Below are 22,889 nucleotides of genomic sequence, written 5' to 3' on the forward strand. Positions count from 1 at the left end.
TTTTGATGGTTCTATTCAAGTTCATGTCTTTGGTGTCTACAGATCAATATCCTCCATCTGCCTTTGAACTTTAAGATTTTGCTCATATTTTTAACGTTATATACAGTCTATTCATTTGGAGTCTTACATTTAATTCATTTACGTAATTGAAATAATATATTTATTGCTATTAATGCTAATTAGCTCATTTGGTTATAAGGTAAAAGATTAATAAAATAAATATTTCAGCTGAAGCATCAAGAACAAGTGTATTTGTCTCCAAAGAGGATGTAAGACTACTTGCAGAATTCACCAACCATGTTCCTGAAAACCTAGTCATCTAACTCCTCACCCACACTAGGGCTAATAAAGGGTCATAAGTTGAAAACAGTAGACACATTTTGGAGAGGACTTTTTCAGAGTAAACTATAATGTGAGTCCCAAGTCTCCTTGTTCCCTTAAAAGGCAGGATAGAGGGATGTCTGCCCCTCCCTCAGGTCAAGCAAGTATTGCTCCATGGGCATTAAAAGGGCTTGGTATGCCTCCTGCAGTGGACTAGGGTATGATTTCTGCCTGAAAAACACAAAGTTTGCCTAGCTGCTGATGGCTGAGACTGCTGCTGTAGATAACATACCTTTCTAGTATTTTTCAAGGCAGTAAGGGTATGTGTATTTTCTGTGAATCATATATGGGCCACACGAGAGAGACAGAGAAAAACAGAGGAAGAGAGAGAATGTAGAACATGGGCTTCTGTCCAAGAGGCTGCTATGCAACAGAGACAAGACCTCCCCAGAGAGAATCTATTACTATAGCTGAATGCCTAGGTGTTGAGGAGGAATAAACAATAAAGCAGAAGAGAATACAGGTGAGAGATCCTGCAGGGGAGAATGAGTAGATTCAAATTCTTGTTAACCCTAGAGAATGTGACATCAGCTTGCAATAGTACTAATTAAATAAGAACTTTCTTGCTCCATCCCCTTTAGTTGGTTTTCATTTCCTATGCTCCAAACCTGAAGGGATCAGAAACCAGTTAGGACAATGATGGAGCATCTGGGAGGAGAAGTTCAAGGTAGGAGGGAAAAAAAAGGCAACTACATCCTCTTTCCTCAATTGCAGCAGGCCTGGGCCAGGGAAGGGGAAAAGCCTGAGGGTTAAATCTAAGTTCAAATTTTCACTATTACATGAGACTATTTATTTTAATTACTGATAGAGGACTTTGAGTTACCTAAAAGTGACTAGAAAAGTTGGGGAGCCCACCAGTGTTTTCATTTGGGAGAAGACTAACAATTAGATCCACTGAATAAATACAAAGACATGGTGTAAGACAGAAATAGTTACTTTTTTTTTTTTTTTTTTAGAAATAGTTACTTTTGATTAAATCCCACTAAGAGTATTCATTGTAGCAGTTACAAGAATCTTACAAATGATCATAATTCTTTTATATTCATAAATGGGTCAGTAATCTTTAAACTGTTTTATTGAAATAGTGGTTGACTTTGATGAGATTATGAAAAGTGAGAAAAAAGACAAAACAGAGTTTTAATTTGTTAGTATTTTCTATGAGTCAGTAATTTTCATATACTATCTCTATGTCTATCTCTGCTTTGTCTTACAATAACTTAATTGAAAGGGCATTGGTATTAATCTTAAAAGACAGTCCAAATAATGAAGGAGGCTAAAAAGCAGTACATTTTTCTAGGTCCTTTTAATTAAGAAAATTCCTAAGACAGGCCTACTGGTGGGTGTGTTAGAAAGTCTTTCCAATGTGCATACACTGATATTTTTCCATTTACAGCACATATTCCTATTTTATTTGATTCTGTTCCACTTACCTTGATATTTTCTTTGTGAATATTATCTACATGTTAAATTAGTAATACCTGTTCTTTGTCTTTTTCCTTTGTAGTTTGAGTTAGTTTCTCAGATTATCCACTTGATTCTCTACAATAACAGTTCTGCATTTTAGTATTTCTATTGTTGGTTTTGATTTTGCATTTTTAGTTTTCTTAAAGTTCTTCCTTATCTTGGGGCACCTGGGTGGCTCAGTAGGTTAAGCATCAGCCTTCCTCGACTCAGGTCATGACCCTGGGATCCAGCCCTGAGCCTGAGCCAACTCCCTGCTCAGCAGGGAGTCTGCTTCTCCCTCTCCCTCTGCCTGCTGCTCCCCCTGCTTGTGCTCTCTCTCTCTCTGTCAAGTAAACAGAATAGATAAAATCTTTAAAAACATCGCCCCCTTCAAAAAAAAAAAAAAAACATAAAGTACTGATTTTTTCTTTTTTTTTTTTTTTTTTTTTGGTCCAAAACAACCGGCCACAAAAATAACAGGCTAATTAGAAGTATTTAATTTGATTCTGATAAGATTTGGTTTCATAGGTATTAGATAACTATCACCGGATTGTATACTTTTAGGAAAAAGATAGTACCAGGTTCTTATTTAAGATACTGGATCGGAAATGTATATGTTGCACTGTTGATTTTCTTAAGTACATCTGATATTTATAGGAATTCATCAGTCTCATTTCAAATAAATATTCATATTCCATTCAGGAAATTGGCATCTTCCTTTGAAGAGGTAGTGAAACACAAGACTTGGCTATTGACTCAATTCTTGTTCATTTTGCTGTAAAATCTCATTTGACAAACTTCCTAAAATATTTGGTAATAAAACCAAGCCTTATATTATTAACATTCTAAAAAAGAAACAATGCCTGAAGCAAATATGCTATATAAATGTAATTTCTTTTTCTACTTCTTGAATATACATAATCATGTAGAAGATGTATGTTGCATATTAGTGTGAACAATAACATTTAAAAACATTAAAAACTGAGGCACCCTATTTTTTAAGGCTTTATCTTTTAGAGCAGTTTTAGGCTTAGAACACAATTGAGAGGAAGGTATAGAGATTTCTCATATACCCTTTTCCCCCACATATGCAGGGCCTCCCCCAGAATCAGCATTGCCCACCAGAATGGTATATTTCTTTTTACCAAGGATGGGCCTACATAAAGACATCATAATCACCCAAAGTCCAATATTTTACTTTAGGGATCACTCCTGGTGTTGCAAATTCTGTGGGTTTGGACAAATGTGTAATGATATATATCATCATTTTAATATCTAATGTCTAATAGGAAAGTGAATGAGTTTATTCTCATGACATAATTTGCCTCCAAAGTAGAAAGTATCTGCTAAGTCATAGTGAAAAAAGGGATGGTGGAGAGTGATGAAAAAGTTTGAAAAACAGTTAATTTAAGAATCAAAGAAACACAATAGAACTGGAAGGCACTGTGAAGGTTGATTGCATCATGAATTTAAATAGTTACAATCTGCCATGGCGAATGGGTACATCCAGCACAGCGTGCCCATCGGGGTGGCAGAGAGAGAGCAGGAACACAGAGTGACCCCAACAGAAGTATGGGTAAGTGGGAGTGAAAGTATGAATAAAATTAAAACAGGGAACTATGATATTTAGAAGATTAACAAAAGTATTATTAAAATTATAGGCTATGAAATCAGAGTAGGATAAGAAAATAATGAAAGAAAGATGATAGCATGGATAAAAAAAAAAATAGAGGTCAATCATTTGCACAGGCAGGCAAGCAGGAGAGACGCAGGGTCAGAAACCAAAGCAAATGCACTGATAACCTCAGAGGTAGAGTGACTATGGATGAGTTAGGTGACCTAGGTACAGTGGAGGAGAGGGTCATAGGAGACAGAAATGTCAAGAAACTGAAAGCCAGGCTCTTGGTTATGTTATGTCCACAGGCTTTCATAGCACTCAGATATTGTTACCAACTACCATATTCTCTCATGAATAAATAAGTAAAATCTTTAAAAAAAAAAAAAAAGTATGTAAGGACTTAATAAAGGCATTTCCCCCTGGGATTTTTAACTGCTTACAGCAATGACTATTATTTGTACACATTATCAAGGGTTTATACAACTAAGGTTGACAAATTCTGTGTGTTTCTTCAGTCACAAATCTAAGCCAATTCTCAATTTCACAAAACACAATTCGAGAAAAATAAAGATCAAGTCTTTTCCCTGTCACTTCTCCCCCATCTGACCAGCCAACATCTTTTGTAAAAGTATAAGCAATTTTATGAGTATGAGGTATAACCTCTAATTATGGATTGAGCAAGTATAATATTATTACCATGGTAATTTAATAAAAACATAACAAGAAGAAAGTTTCTTACCAAAGGAAGGTGACTCCCTTCCATCCTCTAATCCTGAATCTCTCTCTCTGTCTCTCTTTCTGTGTTTATGACCACGATGCCTGTGACGTCGATGACTTTTCCTTCCTCCCAGGGGCACATGTACTCCAATAAATAGTGTCCGATGACCTTCATCAGAAGCAAATGCACAAATTAAACTCTGAATTATTCCAGAGCACAGAAGATGATTATTTACATATTAATAGAACTCAATTCAGTTCAATCCAGCAAACCATTTTTGAGTGTGTATAGTATGTAAAAGCTTGTGACTTGCAGGGTATTTTGGCCCTTATACCTATTTAAATATGTCACAGATCTACCACAAACATTTATAATGCTAATTATTTGGTTATATATCTTATAATCACCATTAATTTATTAATTGTATTAATCTCTTTATATCTATCCCTCATAGTTTATAATTATACTCTTCTCATAAAGAAAATTTATTTTATTTTCTCCCTACACTCAACTAACTGTTATCTCACCAGTTCCCTGCCCTTCACAGTTCGGTATGTGAAACAATCACTATCTCATGAAACAGATTTCACCAAGGTCCACAGTAATGCCAAACTCCCATGGAATTTTTTCAGTTCTATTATCTATCTGTGACACTTGATGCTATTGATCACTCTCCTTTCTATGACCACTTTCTCCTGGTACTCCTCCTCCTCCTTTGTTTTGTTCATATCAGTTTCCTTTGTGGTTCTTCTATTTACCCATTCAAGGTTGGAGATCCCCAGGCTCTATATTTGACCTTATGATTTCAGCTGATACATATTTATTATAGGCTCTGAGACCTAAAATTTGATGCCAGATTGCTCTCTTGGACTGCAAGCCTATGTATCCACCACTTATTACACATATTATTTGTATATCCTTCCCACAGGTATGTCAAACTCAACATGTCCATGTTTGAACTCACTCTTTTCTGTCTCCCAAGTATTAACCATCTATCCTCTATCTTAGTAAATGCACCATCTATCCAGTCATCTCAAAGACCATCTAATTTATGATCAGGTCCTTCTTTACATCTCTAAAATCCATTCTTTCTTCAGTATCCCTAGTGCTACTGTCTTAGTTGGACTCTGATCATTTCCCATCAGGACTATTAGAACATTCTCCTTCCTGCTTTTTTTTTTTTTCTTTCCTAGCTGCACTCTTGTATTACCTTTTATCCATCCTGAGTGCTGATGGCTTTTTTTTTTTTCCAAAAATGCAAATCTGACTACATTACTCCCCTGCTTTAAACTCATTGGTTGTTCTCTGCTGCTTATAAGATAAAGCTTTTAAGTACTCTTGAAGGTCAAATAATATCTGACCTCTGCCTATTTCTCTGGCCAGGCTTCTAAATACACTCTGCCTCACACACTATGAGCCAGCGTGAGCCCCTTTAATCCTTTAGCCAGATGTTCTCAAGTCTCTGTTTTTATTTAATACTGTTCCTATTCCCTAACTATAGGAAATGTCTTTGTCCCTCCTGACTATCTGATGAAGTCTCAGTTCAAGGATTATGGCCAAGTATAAAATTTTTCATGCCTTCTCATTCTAAATATAGTTGACCAGTTTCTTCCTCAAGGGCTCTCTAATACTTAATAACTCTTGATTGTAATTATTTACCTATAAGAAGTTTTCTTCTTATAAATCTTCACTAAGAAGGCTATTATGTTAGTCAGTTTGTATCACTGGCACCTGACACAGGCTTGGCATACAACAGATGCCTAACAAACATTTACTGAAATAACAAACATTTTATTCTGCAGTATTGTGCTACATATCAATAATACAAATATAAACAATACATTATTTTATTTTTATAAGTCAGCAGGTTTTGGCCCTCCCAACTTATGTAAAAAGGGGAGCTCACAAGTGTAATGTATTGCTCTGGGTATCCTCTCCCTGAACAAACATATCAGAATAAGTGAAGAGAAGATGTGAACCGCAAAACAGACATACATTAATTAATCTATAAATTCAATACAATCACAAATTTCTGATGTTACTATTTCAACGTAACTAGAACAAATCATCTAAAATATAGTAAGAAAACTTAAAAGAAAAATAAACACTAACATCTTGATGAAGCTCAAGGAGGGAGAATTTACCTTATGAAATATCAAGATATACCACAAAGTTGTATACTTAAAATAATTCACAAATTTGGCATCTTAAATGTTAGTAATTGCAAATTACTTGGACCATCACAACATTATTATTCTCTAATATGTTGAAGGTTATTAACTGGGGGGAATGTGCAGAGCGATGAAGAGAATTCAGATGGAGCCTTGCATAAAACTAGCATCTAAGAGTCAGAAAAAAGAAATTAGGTGCTTAAAAAAATTAAGTCACAGAGCTTCAATTAAATATGGGAGATTAGACACCTGCTTTTTATCTCTATTGTCTCTGGAAAATGTCTTCCTAATGCCAGGTTGGGAAACAATTCTTAAAGAGTAGTATTCATAAAAGAAATGATTAATAAGTTTTATTATATTTAAGTCAGGAACTTCTCTTCATTATAAGCTGGGAGGGCTACAAGGCATAAAAATACATTTCTAAAAAATACATTTCTAACACATATAACTGATAAAGAACTAATAAGCTAGATATAAAAAGAAATCCTATAAATCCTAAGGAAAAATGAAAACCCAGTGGGAACATAGACAAAAAACTTAACAGGCACTTAATAAAAAAGAAAATACAAACTGCTACTAAATGTAAGAAAAGGTCCTCAACTGCACTAGTTCTCAGGGAAATAGAAATTCAAACCATAAGGAGATCTCTCTATACTCCCACCATCTTGGCAAAAGTTGATTGGTTGACAATTCTATGTCTTGGTGTGGTGCAGACCAATTTCTCATAGAGTACCAGTAGTATTTTACAAAACTACTTTGAAACAATATAGCATTTTTTTTTCAGTATAGCATTTTTTATTGAAATTGAAGATATACATACTTTATAATGCAGCAATTTCCCTGGATCTTAGAAAATTGCATGAAGATGTATAGAAGTATAAGAGACATGTATAAGAATCTCTACAGCTGCACTGCTTGTAAAAAAAGTGCTGGGGCAGCCCTGGTGGCTCAGCGGTTTAGCGCCGCCTTCAGCCTGGGGTGTGATCCTGGAGACCCGGGATTGAGTGAGTCCCAGGTCGGGCTCCCTGCATGGAGCCTACTTCTCCCTCTGCCTGTGTCTCTGCCTCTCTCTGTGTGTCTCTCATGAATAAATAAATAAAATCTTTTTTTAAAAAAAGTGCTGGAAACAACCCAAAAATCCATTAAAACAATGTATAAAGTAGGGGGTATTCACATAATGGGACATATATGACAATAATGAACAAACCAGAAATATGCATAACAACATAGATAAATCTCACAAACATATTATTGATTAAAATATATATATAATAGAATTTATTTTTAAGACTTTAAAAATAGAAAAACTAAAATATATTGCTCAGAGATGCATACATAGGAAAAGATCAAACCAAAAGTCAGAATACTTATTACCTCTGGCACAAAAGTTAATAAGAGCTGTGATTGGGAAGAGGCACATGAGGCACATGAGGAGCTTCTGGGGTAGCAGAAATGTTCTGTCCTTGATAAAAGTTTTTCTTTCAATAATATCTAAAATTTAAACATAAGCTTTCTATACTTTTCTTTTCTGTACCTAAGCTTTTTTGTTTCATTTCAAAATTTAAAAAATTAAAAAAAACAGAGAGAGTTTGAAGAAGGGGACATTTACTAGTTTATATGCTATAAAGGAGCCAAAACAAGATTAAGACTCAAAACCAGCCATTGCAGTTGGAAATGAATGTTTATCTGTTATCTTCATAAGAGCAATTTCAGTAAATGAAGAAATGACTGAAATTGAGGAAGTTTAGGCAATGAATATTTCCTAGACTTGCAAATAAAGGCTTTACAGAGGGTGGTACTTAAACAAAATCTTAAGATTGCAAAATGTTTCTAATAATTACTGATTAAGATAACCATTCCCCAGATGGACAAAGAGACGGGGCACCAGGACTTAAGATGCAAGTCCAGAGGGCCTGGCTGGGTATAGTGAATATTTTCTTTGTTTGTGAAATGCAGATTTGATGGGCATGTGCCAAAAGTAACATCCTAAAAAGTTGCCAAGTCAAGGCTAAAATAAACCATCTGAAACCACATCCAAGCATAATCAGATAAGAGGATGCCAAGACACACAGCTGAACTGATGTCTTAAGGACATTAAATGCAAAGAAGACCAAGCTGAAGGAGTTTCCTGAGGCAGAATCTTGCAAGGCTGGTTAAAATATCAAAACTCACTGGGGTAAATAACTATGACTGAATTCTGGATCACATGGTAAGCCTATGTTTACCTATAGGAGAAACTGCCAGACCGTCTTCCAAAGTGGCTGTACCATTTGCATTCCAACCATCAGTGAATAAAAGTTCCTGTAGCTCCACATTCTTGCCAACATTTGATGTTGTCAGTATTTTGGATTTTAGCTGTTCTAATGGGTATGTAGTGATACCTCATTCTTTTAACTTGCAATTCCCTAATGACCTACAATATTGGGCATTTTTCACACACGTATTTACTATCTGTATTTCTTCTTTGGTGAGGTGTCCGTTCAGATTTTTTCCTATTTTGTAATTAGATTTTTGTTTTCTTATTGTTGAGATTTAAGAGTTCTTTGTATATTTTGGATATAAGTCCTTTATTAGAAATACCTTTTCAAGAATTTTCTCTTTAGCTTGTCTTTTCACTTGTAATGGTATCTTTCATAGAGCATATGTTTTAATTTTAAAGATGTTCAATTTATCAACTTTTCTGTCATGAATTATGTTTTTGGTGTTATATCTAAAAGTCATCATTAAACTCAAAGTCACCTAGATTTTCTTCTATGTTACCTTCTGTGAGTTGCACAAGTTTCTGTTTTACATTTAAGCCTATCATCCATTTTGAGTTAATTTTTGTGAAAGATGTAATATCTATGTCTAGATTCTAATCTAAATACTGAATTCACCCATTAGGTATTTATCCAATGAGTTGAAAGCAAACATCAACATAAAAACCTGCACACATGGGATGCCTGGGTGGCTCAGTGGTTGAGCATCTGCCTTTGGCTGCTGTGATCCCGGAGTCCCGGGATCGAGTCCCATATCAGGCTCCCTGCATGGAGCCTGCTTCTCCTTCTGTCTGTGTCTCTGCCTCTCTCTCTCTCTCTGTGTCTCTCATGAATAAATAAATAAAATTCTTTTAAAAAAAAACCCTGCACACAAATGTTTATAGCAGCTTTATTCATCATAATTGTCAAAAAATGGGAAACAACTAAGATATCCTTTAAATGAATAAACACTCTGGGAAACGAACTAGGGGTGTGGAAGGGGAGGAGGGTGGGGGGTGGGGGTGAATGGGTGACGGGCACTGAGGGGGGCACTTGATGGGATGAGCACTGGGTGTTATTCTGTATGATGGCAAATTGAACACCAATAAAAAATAAATTTATTATTAAAAAATAATAAAAAATAAATGAATAAACAAATTGTGGTATGGCCATACAATGGAGTATTATTAAACAATAAGAAGAAAACCATCTACCATGAAAAGACATGGAGAAACCTTAAATTCATATTGCTAATTGAAGAAGTCCGTGAAAAAGCTATGTGCTGTAGGATTCCAACTATATGAAATTCTGGAAAGAGTGAAACTATAGAGACAGTAAAACTACCAAACATTTCCAGAGGTTCAGGGATAGGTGGTAGGGATGTTTCAGTAAAGCACAGGGCATTTTTAGAGAAGTGACACTATGATACTGTAATGGTGGATATGTAATATTACACATTTGTCAAAACCCATAGAAATATACAAAAAGAAAGAGTGAACCCTCATGTAAACTATGAAATGTAGTTAAAAATTATCTTCTAATACTGGTTCATCAGTTGCAAATGTATTATGTTAATGAAAAATGTTAGTAATAGGGGAAACTGTGTGCAGGGATGGAGTATATGGGAACTTTCTGTACTTTCTGCACTACCTCACCAAACCTACAACTGTTCAATAAAATTAAGTCTTTTAATTAAAAAAAAGAAAGTCAAGATTCATAGCTCATAGTAGATTAGATGTAAGAAGGGAGAGGACTAACACTGTATTCTAATGGTCATATATTTTATGAAAATTTATTAATGTAAAATACTTTCATGATGGGAGGCACTTGAGTGTCTGTGGACATCGTGAGAAACTAAGAGAAAATAGAGGTGTAGATACATGTAGGTTGGATTTAATGGAATGTATTTATGTGATTTGCAGGCACTTCCATATATGAGTAGGTTATTGTTAGCTATCCTGGAATTAGAATCATTTTGAGGAATACTCCTTGTACCCATTGTACCAAACTCATCTGACACTGTGACAACAAGGTCCAGGGCTGAAGTGTTATCATAACATGCAAAGCATCACAATCTGCCACATTAGAAGTATGTGGGGGGGATCCCTGGGTGGCTCAGCGGTTTAGCGCCTGCCTTTGGCCCAGGGCGTGATCCTGGAGACCCGGGATCGAGTTCCACATCGGGCTCCCTGCATGGAGCCTGCTTCTCCCTCCGCCTGTGTCTCTGCCTCCCTCTCTCTCTCTCTCTCTCTCTGTGTCTCTCATGAATAAATAAATAAATAAATAAATAAATAAATAAATAAATGTATGTGAGTAGTAGAGAAGAAGCAAAGTTTCAATTGCATAGAGCCAGAGTTAGTCTCCAGAAAATTCCTCTATATATCATGGGTTATATATACAAGAAACCTGATAGAAGTTTTCTTAAATTTTAAGACAACCCCAAACATTTTTGTGTAATTACTAATTCAGTTGTAAAGATGAAAGAACCTTTTGTAGGCTACATTAATAAAAAAATAAATTTTAATTAATAATAATAGAGTTAATTTTCCATACCCTTAATAGAAAATTCTGTTTAAAAATCCTTGATATTAGAGGTCAAAAATTTAGGGGGAAAAAGTATGACAGGGTTATGTCAGTTCATTTTTAAAAGCATGCTATTTCTCCAAATGTTAGGATTTTGTGCCATTTATCACTTTCCAAATAATCATTTGTTGATTTTTTTCTCATTCTAAATAAATATCCACCTCTGACCTAATTTATATTCAAATGTTAATTTTTTCCCTTAGAGAACCCTCAAAAATGCATAAGCTTCAGGCCCCACAAAACTTAAATCTGCCCTACAGCCACCTCTATGTGGGTAGCCCCCAATTTTGTGTCTCCATCTCCAACCCCTTTCCCAGACTCCAAACTGGTATATCCAAGTGCTCATCTGACACCTCTACTGCATGTCTAAAATACAATTTAAAATCAACATGTGGGAACCTGGGTGCCTCAGTGGTTGAGCATCTGCCTTTGGCTCCGGTCATGATCCCAGGGTCTTGGGATTGAGTTCTGCACCAGGCTCCTCGCAGGGAGCCTGCTTCTCCCTCTACCTATGTCTCTGCCTCACTCTCTCTCTCTGTGTGTGTCTCCCATGAGTAAATAAATAAAATCTTTTTTTAAAAAGGATTTTTTTAACACCATGTACAGGATTAAACTCCTACTCTTTTCCATCCCTAGCCCCTCCTATAAAATCCTCCTCCACAATCTTGTCCATCTCATTTGATGACATAACAATTTTCTAGTTGCTCAGGACAAATATCTTGGAGTCATTGTAGGCTCCTCTCTTTTTCTTAAGCCCACAACCAATCCAATGGGAAACCTATTCGAGCAACCTGCAAAATATATCCAGAATTTGAATTATTTTACTTCACCATTCTGGTCAGAGCCTTGTACAACATACCCAACCTGTATGACTTCAATAGTCTCCTGACTGTTCTATCATGAGTCTAACATTATCCCTATGGTCTGCACCAAACACAACAGCCAGTGTAGTCTTCTTAAAAATGAAAGTTAGATCATGTCATTCATTCTTTCTTCTAATGTTGTTATCTTATTTTACTCAGAGAAAAGGTCAAGATTTCTTGAGGGCTCTCCAAAGATTTCTGTGATCTGCATGCCCCACTCTTATTAGGTCTCTGATCTCTTCCCTACTGATCTCTTCCTCACCCAATTTCACTTCAGCCACAATAGCCTCCTTGCTGTTCTGAGTGTCACCCTGGGAACTTGCCTCTGTCTCACTTCACTGCCTGGAACATTCTTCCTACTTGGATAATTCCTCCCTTCTTTCAAGTCTTTGCTCATATTTCACCTTCTCAAAGTGAAGCCTACACTAAACACCTATTTAATATTATACCCTACCATTTCTGACCCTTTATGCTTCTCAGAATCCTCTATTTTTATTTTTTTCTATAGCACTTACATAACAATGTAGTTAACTTGTTATATTTAGTGTTTACTTTCTAGTTTCTCCCCAAAGTCTTTTAACATAAGAAGGGCAGGGATTTTTTGTTTGCTGATATATCCCCAAAGTACTTAGAACAGTGCTTGATAGTTCTGGATGCTCAATAAATTTTTATTGAGTACATAAATCTTTTGTATAAATAGAAATGATTTTTAAGTAAAATATATAGATAACAGACATAATAATGCTTTAGATACTAAGCACATTTCAAAACTTAAGAATGGAAAAAATTTCAAAGTAACAGTGATGAAAAAGCCACAATTTATGGCTATGAAACCATAGAGAAAATATTTCCTGTTTCTACATGATTAGAGACCTAAAGTAAAGAAAAATGGAATCTGGATTAAAGGACAAGCTTTGGAGGTTAAACGTTGACTGAAAAATAGAGACCTTCATAGAGATGTAGACATTTATCTTCCAGATTCATGTCTTTACACTGCAAAAGATAATAAGTCCCCCTAGCTACTGGTTTATAGTCCAAAGGGTTTAAACTAAGGGTCTTCCTCTTCTTGAGATTTGATTACATAAAGTAGATAAGCTTTCTCTCCTCTCTCTCTCTCTCTCTCAGGAGGGAAAAAGGCAGCTATTGAGAAATTCTTATATAAACTCACAGATTCATAATATTAGGGCCTCCCTCCTGTGCATATAACCACCTGGTTCTCATCACATTACCTTAAAGGGGAAGAAGACATGGAGAATGAATGTGGTTATTGCTATAAGTAGTAAGAGTCTGTCTCTGATCCAGAAACCACCTCATGTTTGCTTTTAGAACAAAATTAACAACTGTTAATGGATTTAAAATACTTCCTACAAAAGATTATATGAGAATATAATATATATAAAGTATTAAACATGAGGCCTATTACAGAGCAGACCACTCATACTTATTAGTCTCCTTTGTCCTTCATACTACTCACCTCTCAGTGGCTCAAAAGAATAAGAAGACAAAATAAAATTTTCCTGTCCTATCTCATTGTCTTCCTGTTTCCTCTATACTGCCAACTTTTCTAATCCCAACTATAATAACCCTGTTTTAAGCAACTAGAGAATCACATTAGATCCTGTGGAAAACAGTATAATATAAAATTTTCAGGTTAACATTTCCACAAATTTTTCCAAAAACATTTTATCCAAAATGGAATTTTCCATCCTGGTAGACATCACTTAAGAAGACAAAGAATTTGAGTAACTTAATGATAAATGTTATTGTGCAGAAGTTACTTGAATAATATTAATCCTAATCCAAACTATTTTTAAGATTATATAGGGAACAATTTCATTTTATGATATATAAAGTCCAAAATTTTAGTCTTAAAAGAGGGAATCTTCTCAAATGAACAGTTCTTAAGTTAATTTTTTTTAACGATTTATTTTTGTTTATTTATGATAGAGAGAGAGAGAGGCAGAGACACAGGCAGAGGGAGAAGCAGGCTCCATGCAAGGAGCCGGACACAGAACTTGATCCCGGGACTCCAGGATCACGCCCTGGGCCGAAGGCAGGCACGAAACCGCTGAGCCACCCAGGGATCCCCTGAGCAGTTCTTAAGTTAATCAAAATAGTCAATTAATGATTTCATATCATGTCAAAACCCAAAAATTAATAAAAATTCAGAATTATTTAGATAAAAATATATTTTTAAAATATTAGTAATAATGGGATAGTGCTATTATAAGATTTTTTTGAGATAAGCACAGAACACTAGAATTTATTCAGAATTTACCTATACATCACTTCAGAGAAAATATAGTTTCCCCATTAGAAAAACAAGGGTCCATTAAAGATAACATTGTTTTCTGAGTAAAATTTTGCTAACAGATCTTGGATTTTTGACACTTAAATTGTGTAGATACAATTTTGCTAAGCAGATACAGAATTATTGTAGATATTTTGGTTATGTTAGAAGTCCCAGTACTGAAACAACTCAATGTGGCTGTGGTCATAGCATTCCAAGTGTTTACCAAATGCAGTGAGATTAGAGGTGTATTTGGGAATAGAAAGGACTCCTACTATAATTAATAATAGTACTAATAAACTATTTTCCTTTATTTAGCTAGGAGGAAAGTGGCCAAGCTACCTACTCTTGAAGAAAACTCTGTGGGTTTTTTTTTCCGTGAAATGAATATAACACAGCTGGTGCATAATTACTGAGTTGCTACAGCCATTTAGATGTGTCAATCATGGGAAAAGGTCAAGTACATTAAGCTGAATAAGCATGTGATCTTTAATTCCATGGAGACTCTAACAGAGTCAGAAAACACAACAAGCCATCATTTATCATAATATATCAAAGAATTCTAAATCCAACAGAAATTCTCTGCTGAGGGAAAGCAACAGAAAGAAAGAGACCAAGAGGGTGTGAGTGAGTGTGTGTGTATAGGCTATAGCACTGCTGTTTCTTGGACTGCTTCACTGAAAGAAAAAAAGTGTCAAACCAGGGCTGGTCACAGTCATGGACCTCAGGGCTATATTTGTAATCATTACAAAACAAAGGATCACATGACTATGACTATTTTATAAAAAAAAAAAAAAAAAATAGAAATCTTCTAAGTGCTAATGCTATCCTCAAAAAAGCCATAGTCTGAGATTTACTAGTTTACTACTGTAATATATTTTTTTTTAAAAAAAACAACTTTTTATAAGTTATTTAAACTTTTTTGTTATAACACTGTCTTGAGCAGAACACAGCACTAAGTTACTTTGTATCTTGAGATAGCAGTGTTATTTTTCTTCTTGGAACATGAAAAGCCTTAACATGTAAGCTTCAGGATTTGTCGAATAAATGAATGAATCCTAATAATATGTATTTTCTAAGCAAAAAAAAAAAAACAAAACAAAACAAAACAAAAAAAAAAAAAACAGGAGAATTCCCATTCCTGATAGGTTGCAAAAACAGTTTGATGTTGGATGTTTACAGGGCTCAAAGATTGGTTAGAATTCAAATCAATCAAGCAATGGGATAATAAGGAATGCTTATAGGACATGATCCCTGCACTTAAAAGATAACCATTCAATTATTGAGGACTCAAGCCCAACAAAGAAAACAGCAGCAAATATACAAATTAAAATACAAATACAAAGCAGGAACAATACCAATCTGCATTAAAGCTAATGTTCTTATGTGTACCAGCCATTAAATGCTGTAGGAATTCATATTAGAGTGAAATTAAGTATAACTTGAGGTTAACATAACAGGAAGTTTCATGGAGAAGGTAGAAATTGACTTGAGTCTCAAAACAATAAGTAGGTTTGACCTTAGCAAAGGGGTGGAATAATATATGCAAAAGCAGAGGAGCAATTTGGGAGGATAATGTAAGGTACATGCTAGAGTAGGGGGGGGGAATAAGGTATCTTACCTTATCTATCTTAGAATATGTACTTTTGCAATCACAAAAGCTTACAATTTCACTATTTTCTTTTTTCAGGAGAGAGCACGTGGAAGGGGGGAGAAATGCAGCAAAGGGAGAGGGAAAGAGAGGATCTTAAGCAGGCTCCATCCATGCTCAGGGCTCAGGGCTCAGTGCTCAGCACAGAGCCTGACTTGGGGCTCAATCTCATAACCTGAGATTATGATTTGAGCTGAAATCAAGAATTGTTCATGCAGCTGATTGAGCCACCCACGTGCCCCATCAATTTCATGATTATTTTAAAATATTTATGTTTGTTGTTTCATTTTGCAAGGAAGAGAGAGAAAATAGATCAACATATGTTCTGGGATTCTTTAAAAAATGAATGCAAAGAGAAGGTGGTAACTCCCCACCTCCCTAGCCCATTTTAATTAATTTATGATTTCTGAACAGCCTTGCCACTTTGCTTTAGGGAAACAGCTTAGGAAATGAGCAAAAATTAAAACTGTAAAATATTCCAGATTTAGTTTTGTATTGTGTTAATCCAAAAGACATGTGCACATGTAGAAAGTGGCTCATTCTGGGAATTATGATAATTAAGGACAAAGAGGCTTGCTTGGGAAAACAAAGAGTTGTTGAGAAGAAAAAGAGATTTCCATGAAGAAAGTTGGTGGGATTCAACTGTAGAACTGAAGGGATAAAAAGAAACATCTGAAAGCAAAGATGAAAAAATCTGGCATTTCTGAATAGATATTTACAAATGTGATAATATGGTAGTTTTTTATGGCTAGAAATATTTTAGCAGTTTCTCTCATCTGAAAGGAAATCTATTCCTCCAACCCTTGAATCTCGGCTTGGCTGTGCGACTTGTTTAGACCTCTGGGACATCAGCAAATGTGACACAAAGGCTTAGAGAGTCGTGGTACATCAGTTTTTCCTGCTGTTGCTTCCGAGAACTCTTTGCTACCATGTAATCATATCTTCAAATCTGTCTAATTTTATCACACATAACTGCCAGTGTATACTCTCTTAGCACCTTATACTTCATTATAAAACTTTTCAAAATTTCAGTTAAGCTAATTGTATAATCAGGTATATAATGTCACATTATTTCAAATTGCTTTCTTCCTCAAGAAAGGTATAAAATAAGTTTCTGTGGTCTTAAATAATTTTTAGGACATTTTGAACCCTTTTATTTATACAGAATGAGGATTCCTTTTCAAATTTAAAATTAATGAACTGAAAAAAATAAATAAAATTAATGAACTTTTTTGGTCAGTCAGGAAACTTAAAAACTTCAAAGTATTTAAATATTAAGCAAAGTTAAGAAGGAATTTATATTTTAAAGCATATTCTAGATGTTCACTTTAAAGATCACAGAAGTTAGAGCTGAAAAATTTTTCAGAGATCTGATTAAAATTTCTCATTTTAACATCTGAAATAAATAGGAGTTGAAGAAGTTAACTCAATATTTCTAAAACTAAGTATTGTTAAGTAACCATATCCATAGGGCAATTTTAACAACTTAATACATTTTTTTCTTTATATTAAACTCCGCTATTTCTGTATAATAAAATGATAATATATTTCATCTTCTTTTTTTTTTTTAATTTATGATAGTCACAGAGAGAGAGAGAGAGAGGGAGGCAGAGACACAGGCAGAGGGAGAAGCAGGCTCCATGCACCGGGAGCCCGATGTGGGACTCGATCCCGGGTCTCTAGGATAGCGCCCTGGGCCAAAGGCAGGCGCCAAACTGCTGCGCCACCCAGGGATCCCTTTCATCCTCTTTATAATAATCTTTCAAATACTTTAATTTAGCAGTCTTGTTCCTTGTAAGTAATCCCTTAGCATTTTCTTCAACTAATATTTGTAGTAGCCTATGTCTCTGCCTCTCTCTCGTGCTGTCTCTCATGAATAAATAAATAAATAAATAAATAAATAAATAAATAAATATCTTTTAAATTAATTAATTAATTAATATTCTGTTCATAATATTAGTTCCATCATTATTCTGCTTAGAATATTAATAGTATTACTTTTAGGTGGTGGGTTTTCAGGGCTATTGTTTTGTTCGTCTTCTTTATACTGTTTATATTTCTTGGATTTTTCTAATGGAACACATATTATTTAAATAATTTTATTTTTTAATTTATTTATTTTGGGGGAGAGGAGCAGGGAGAGAGAGAATCTTAAGCAGGTTCCATGCCCAGTATGGAGCCTGACACAGGACTTGATCATAGGATCCTGAGATCATAACCTGACCCAAAAATCAAGAGTTGGACACTTAACTGATTGAACCACCGTGGTGCCCCTATTTCATAATTTTTAAAACAATAAAACTAATGTAATTTTGAAAAAAAAAAAGTATAGTAAAGTCAGGCAGAGTAAGAGGGGCCAGTGAGTAAAACAGAAAAAAAAACCAAGGAAGACACGCTCTGTGAAAATCATCAGTCAAGGGAAGAGAGATGAGAGAAGAGAGATCTAAGAATTAAGGCATAGTCAGAGTTCTAAAAGCAAAGAGAATTCAAAAAGAATGAGGACAGAGCGCCACTGTAGTTGGCAATTAAGAGCACTTTTTTATAGTTACATAGGATACATATTAATAAATCTTAGCATGAGAGAAATAAGCCATTCACATAAACAATTGGTATCTCAATTTACCGAACAAGACTTCTGTTTTCATGATCACTGTTATTATTAACTGCTCTGGTGTTGCTGACACTATAATTTTGTATTAATCACTGTGATGTCATAAAATGCTTTCGTGCTATATTGTCATCTAATTAAATCATGGCAACTATGTTCACAAGAAAAAAAAAACTGAGTTATGCAAAGGAAAAAATAGGCATAATTCTAAATAAATTTCTAGAAATTAGAAATCCTTTTGCTAATAAGACTGTAATACTTTTTATTACAAATGCTCCTAAGGCAATTTTGAAGCAGTTTAGAAAAGTAATCAGGAATATTCATAATCTTCCTGCCTCAGACACAAAAGCTTAATTTACAAGCAGAAAATTAAAATTTTACTTTCTTCTAATCACAATTTGTATTATTTTGTTTCCTTTATCACTGTCCTACCTGTAGCTCATTAAAGAATAGAAATGATGGAAAAAGGAAGAAAAGAAAATTCCATTTTTTTCATTGTGCTTTCAGCAAGTCTGATACACTAAAGGTGGTTAGGAACAACTAGGCAGCCAGCAAAGCGGGAAGATAGAATAGGGAAGCAAACAAGGTTACTGGGAGAAAATATAAGAGAGCACTCAGAAAAATACCCAGAATACTGGTACCTAAAATGGGATTAATTCTATTAAGGTACTAGTGATACCAGTACTTCTAAAGTGTAGGTGTGCATTACCCAAACAATTAAGAACATCACCTCTTTCAATTATTATTTGATACTGATTATTATTCCTATGTATATAAATTTCAATTTTAATGTAAGCATTTATGTGCAAAGTGGCCACTGACATTTTTTTCCAAAGGGTTGGAGGACTGAAGTGTCCTATTGGTTACACCAGTATCTAAAACTCCTTAGAGAATGAAGGGCATAAAACAGAAAATGCCTCAGTGTTTTTATGCCATAAACAACACTTAAATATTGGTGAATGATGACAACTTCCCTAGAAGAGCCTGACTGGTAGCCTATCCCTGTGTGTACTACTGTGATCCAATTCTGTAGAAAGGCAACAACCCAAGGAGGCTGCGATCACATGTAGTTGAAGAGCTTTAAAGTAAAATCACTTGATGGGGGCACCTGGGTGGCTCAGTCGGTTAAGCAGCCAGCTCTTGATTTTTGGTTCAGGTCATGATCCCAGTGTCCTGGGATTGAGCTGGGCGGGTGTGGGACTCAGCAGGGAATCTGCTTAAGGATTTCTCTTCCTCTCCCTCTCCCTCTGCACCCCCCATGCTCTTTCTCTTTCTCTAAAATAAATAAATAAATCTTTAAAAAATAAAGTTGGATCCTTCTAGAGGGAATGAGTAACAGCTGAAATAGAGATTTAAGAATTTAATCAAGAAGTAGACTAAGTTGATCTACTTCACAATGTCACCTTCATAATACTACTCCCACACACTATTAAACTGTATAACTAAATAATGAACACCCTTAAGTCTCAGATGTCTGGAAAATGCAAAACTAAAGTATAATATTAATATAAACCTACGTAGTATATATTAAGAAGCTTTGGTCATTTGTGGTCTGTTTTCAAATTTTCAATATTTAAGGATTCAAATATTTAAGGATTAAGGAAATACTTTCTTTGCTGTAAAATTCCTTCTTTTAATATTTATAGGATTATATATTCAATGTAATGAAAAGGAATTTCTTTTCATCTATTATATCTCTGAAATAGTAATTGATTGAAATGTTACATACACACACAAACACACAGTTCTACTCATTCACAGATGATATAGTTAAGTCACATTAGAAAGCAAATACCCTTCCCCCCAAACAAGAAAGCAAATATTCTAAATGCTGTACCATATCTTTGATAGGTAGAAAACTGTGTTAAACAGAGTTTGACTTACAAGGAATAATGAAGGGATTTTATTCTAAAATCGGCTACCTAAAAATTGACATCCTAATCTAGGGATTTTTATTCTAAAACTGGCTACCTAAAAATTGACATCCTAAGCTAGGGATGCAAGATGTATAAGTAGGACCCCTAAATTATGAAATCATAAATTTGCAGGATTTCTTAGTCACATATACACATTAGAGTATATGTTACTCTCCTAATGCAAATACATGTCTATAACTGCTTACAAGTGGTCTAATAAACCACAACCAGATTTTAAAAAACACTTTAAGATCTTTCAAATTTACTTGGGATTACAATACACTATAAAAACAGATTATAAAGAACTATCAAGTTACCACTCACTTCAAATAGACAAAATATCATGTATAAATTATATACCAAAATATATTGATGTGGGTCACAATACACAAGTTATGTGAAATGCCTAAAATGAAGAAATATGGAACATGATGTATAGCTTACCTAAGAGTTAATTTTAGAAACAACAGTATTTAAAACAATATTCTCTTATTTATTTCTTATTCTTGGGATACCCAGGGGAACCAGTTCATTATGAAATGTGCTCAGGTGGCAAAGATTGCTCAATAAGAAAATGAAATGTAATACTCACTATTGTTTTTCTGAAATCTTCAGAATTAGTCTATGTGCCTACATCTCATCCTCAAATATCCAACGTATTTGACAGGCAAAATGTATAAGTTCATATTAATCCTGTGTAATTAACTAATTTTACTACTCATTACCAATGGATCAAATAACACCTAGAATTGCCCCATCAATTGACATTGAGCCTATATCAACAATACTAAATTGTATAAAAGCTAATCAACCAGTAATGGCAGGAAAAAATGAATTTTTTTTCAAAGAAAAGACATTTGGAATAAGCAAACAATAAGATTATTCATTTTGTGGAGCAGAGAGATGAGAATTTAAAATAGGAGAACATGGGGTTATAATAAAACAGGTTTCCAAGGAGCCTGAGTGGCTCAGTGGTTGAGTGTTTGCCTTTGGCTCAGGATGTGATCCCAGTCCTTGGATCAAGTCCCACATCGGGCTCCCTGCATGGAGCCTGCTTCTCCCTCTGCCTGTGTCTCTGCCTCTCTCTGTGTGTCTCTTGTAAATAAATAAAAACTTAAAAACAAAACAAAACAAAAGAGGTTTCCAGTGGGAGAGAGGCTCTCCTATTTGTGGATATGAATCTCTCTAAAGGGAATTTACTAACTACAAAGCTTTTCAAATTTTTGCAAAATAATTTGGAAAACCATTGTGATATGGGTTCTCATTATTAAATTCTTTATTGTTGCATAATAGGACATAAAAATCTGAACTTTTTGTATATAGTCATGATCAAGTGAGGAAACATGCCCAAATCTTTCAATTAATAATCACCTTGCCCCATTCCATCTCCTAAAACATAAAACTAAGCATCATCTTTAATTCTACAATATAGTTGTTAAAAGCCCAGACTTTCATGGTTTTGAATCCCTGCTCTACCACTTGCTAGTCCTTAGGCCTGGGCAGGTTAGTCTTCTGTGCTTTAGTTTCTTTAACTGTAAAATGGAGATTATAATAATACTTACCTCATTTGGTAATATCAAGCATTAATTCATTCTACACTACCTCATACAAATATTTAAATTTCATCTGTAACCACTCTTTGTCCCTATGCACATAATCCCAGTATACTAGCCAGATCATATTAACTATTCCAGAATATAACAGATCCTTCCTTCTTGCTTCAAAACCCCCATTCTTCCTTCAAAGCTCACTTCTGTCTCTGTGAAGCCAACTTTGGTTTCTTTCAGTAGAATCCATGTTTTCCTTCTCTTGTCAATTTTTGGAAGTAAAAGTTTAAAAAGAAAAGTATAGGCCTAATTTTTGGCTTTTTCTTGTCTTCATTTTTTTTTTCAATTATATTTTACTTTGGCTGCAAAACACTGTGACATAAATATAGGATCTGTACTCATTATCTTTAGTTTTTTAGTAGAAACCACTTTAGACATTATGATTATAATCAGAAAACCATTTCAGTTATCCTAAGAGCTCAGGAAGGGGGTGAAAGGAAGAAAGTGGAAGGGCACTACCATTGATAGAACTATTTGTATGATCGCTTTGTGCTAGGTACTTTACTTATATTATCTTTGCACTTTGAGTCCACTATCTATTAAGTGGTCTCCAAAGGAAATAAACCAGTAAACATTTTTTTCCCTCAAATGGAATGAGCAAAAGAATACCAAGATAGGGGCATAATTTTCTTTATTAAATCCTTGACTTAAAAATATTTTACTGTCTGCTAAAAGCAGTACAGGATAAAGAAAATGTCTCTTTGATTTAATTTGTAGGCCGAGATTTAAAGATGAGTTTAACTTTTCCATTAAAATTTTAAATTTATGAATTCCTGAAAATCGCTGAAGTAAACTAGATTGAT

The 22,889-nt window shown here is 34.6% G+C and overlaps 1 protein-coding gene across 7 annotated transcripts in view; it reads right to left on the reverse strand.

The window, feature by feature from the left end:
* Nucleotides 1-22,889, reverse strand: part of SLC4A10 (solute carrier family 4 member 10) — a 284,739-nt gene that overhangs the window by 149,632 nt on the left and 112,218 nt on the right. For all 7 annotated transcript variants that reach the window (XM_077883538.1, XM_077883542.1, XM_077883537.1 and 4 more), the window contains exon 3: nt 4,182-4,328. In XM_077883538.1, the coding sequence (XP_077739664.1) occupies nt 4,182-4,328 (147 nt within the window). The remainder of the gene's footprint in view (nt 1-4,181; nt 4,329-22,889) is intronic.

Source organism: Canis aureus, chromosome 34, assembly GCF_053574225.1.
Source record: "Canis aureus isolate CA01 chromosome 34, VMU_Caureus_v.1.0, whole genome shotgun sequence".
Classification (NCBI taxonomy): domain Eukaryota; kingdom Metazoa; phylum Chordata; class Mammalia; order Carnivora; family Canidae; genus Canis; species Canis aureus.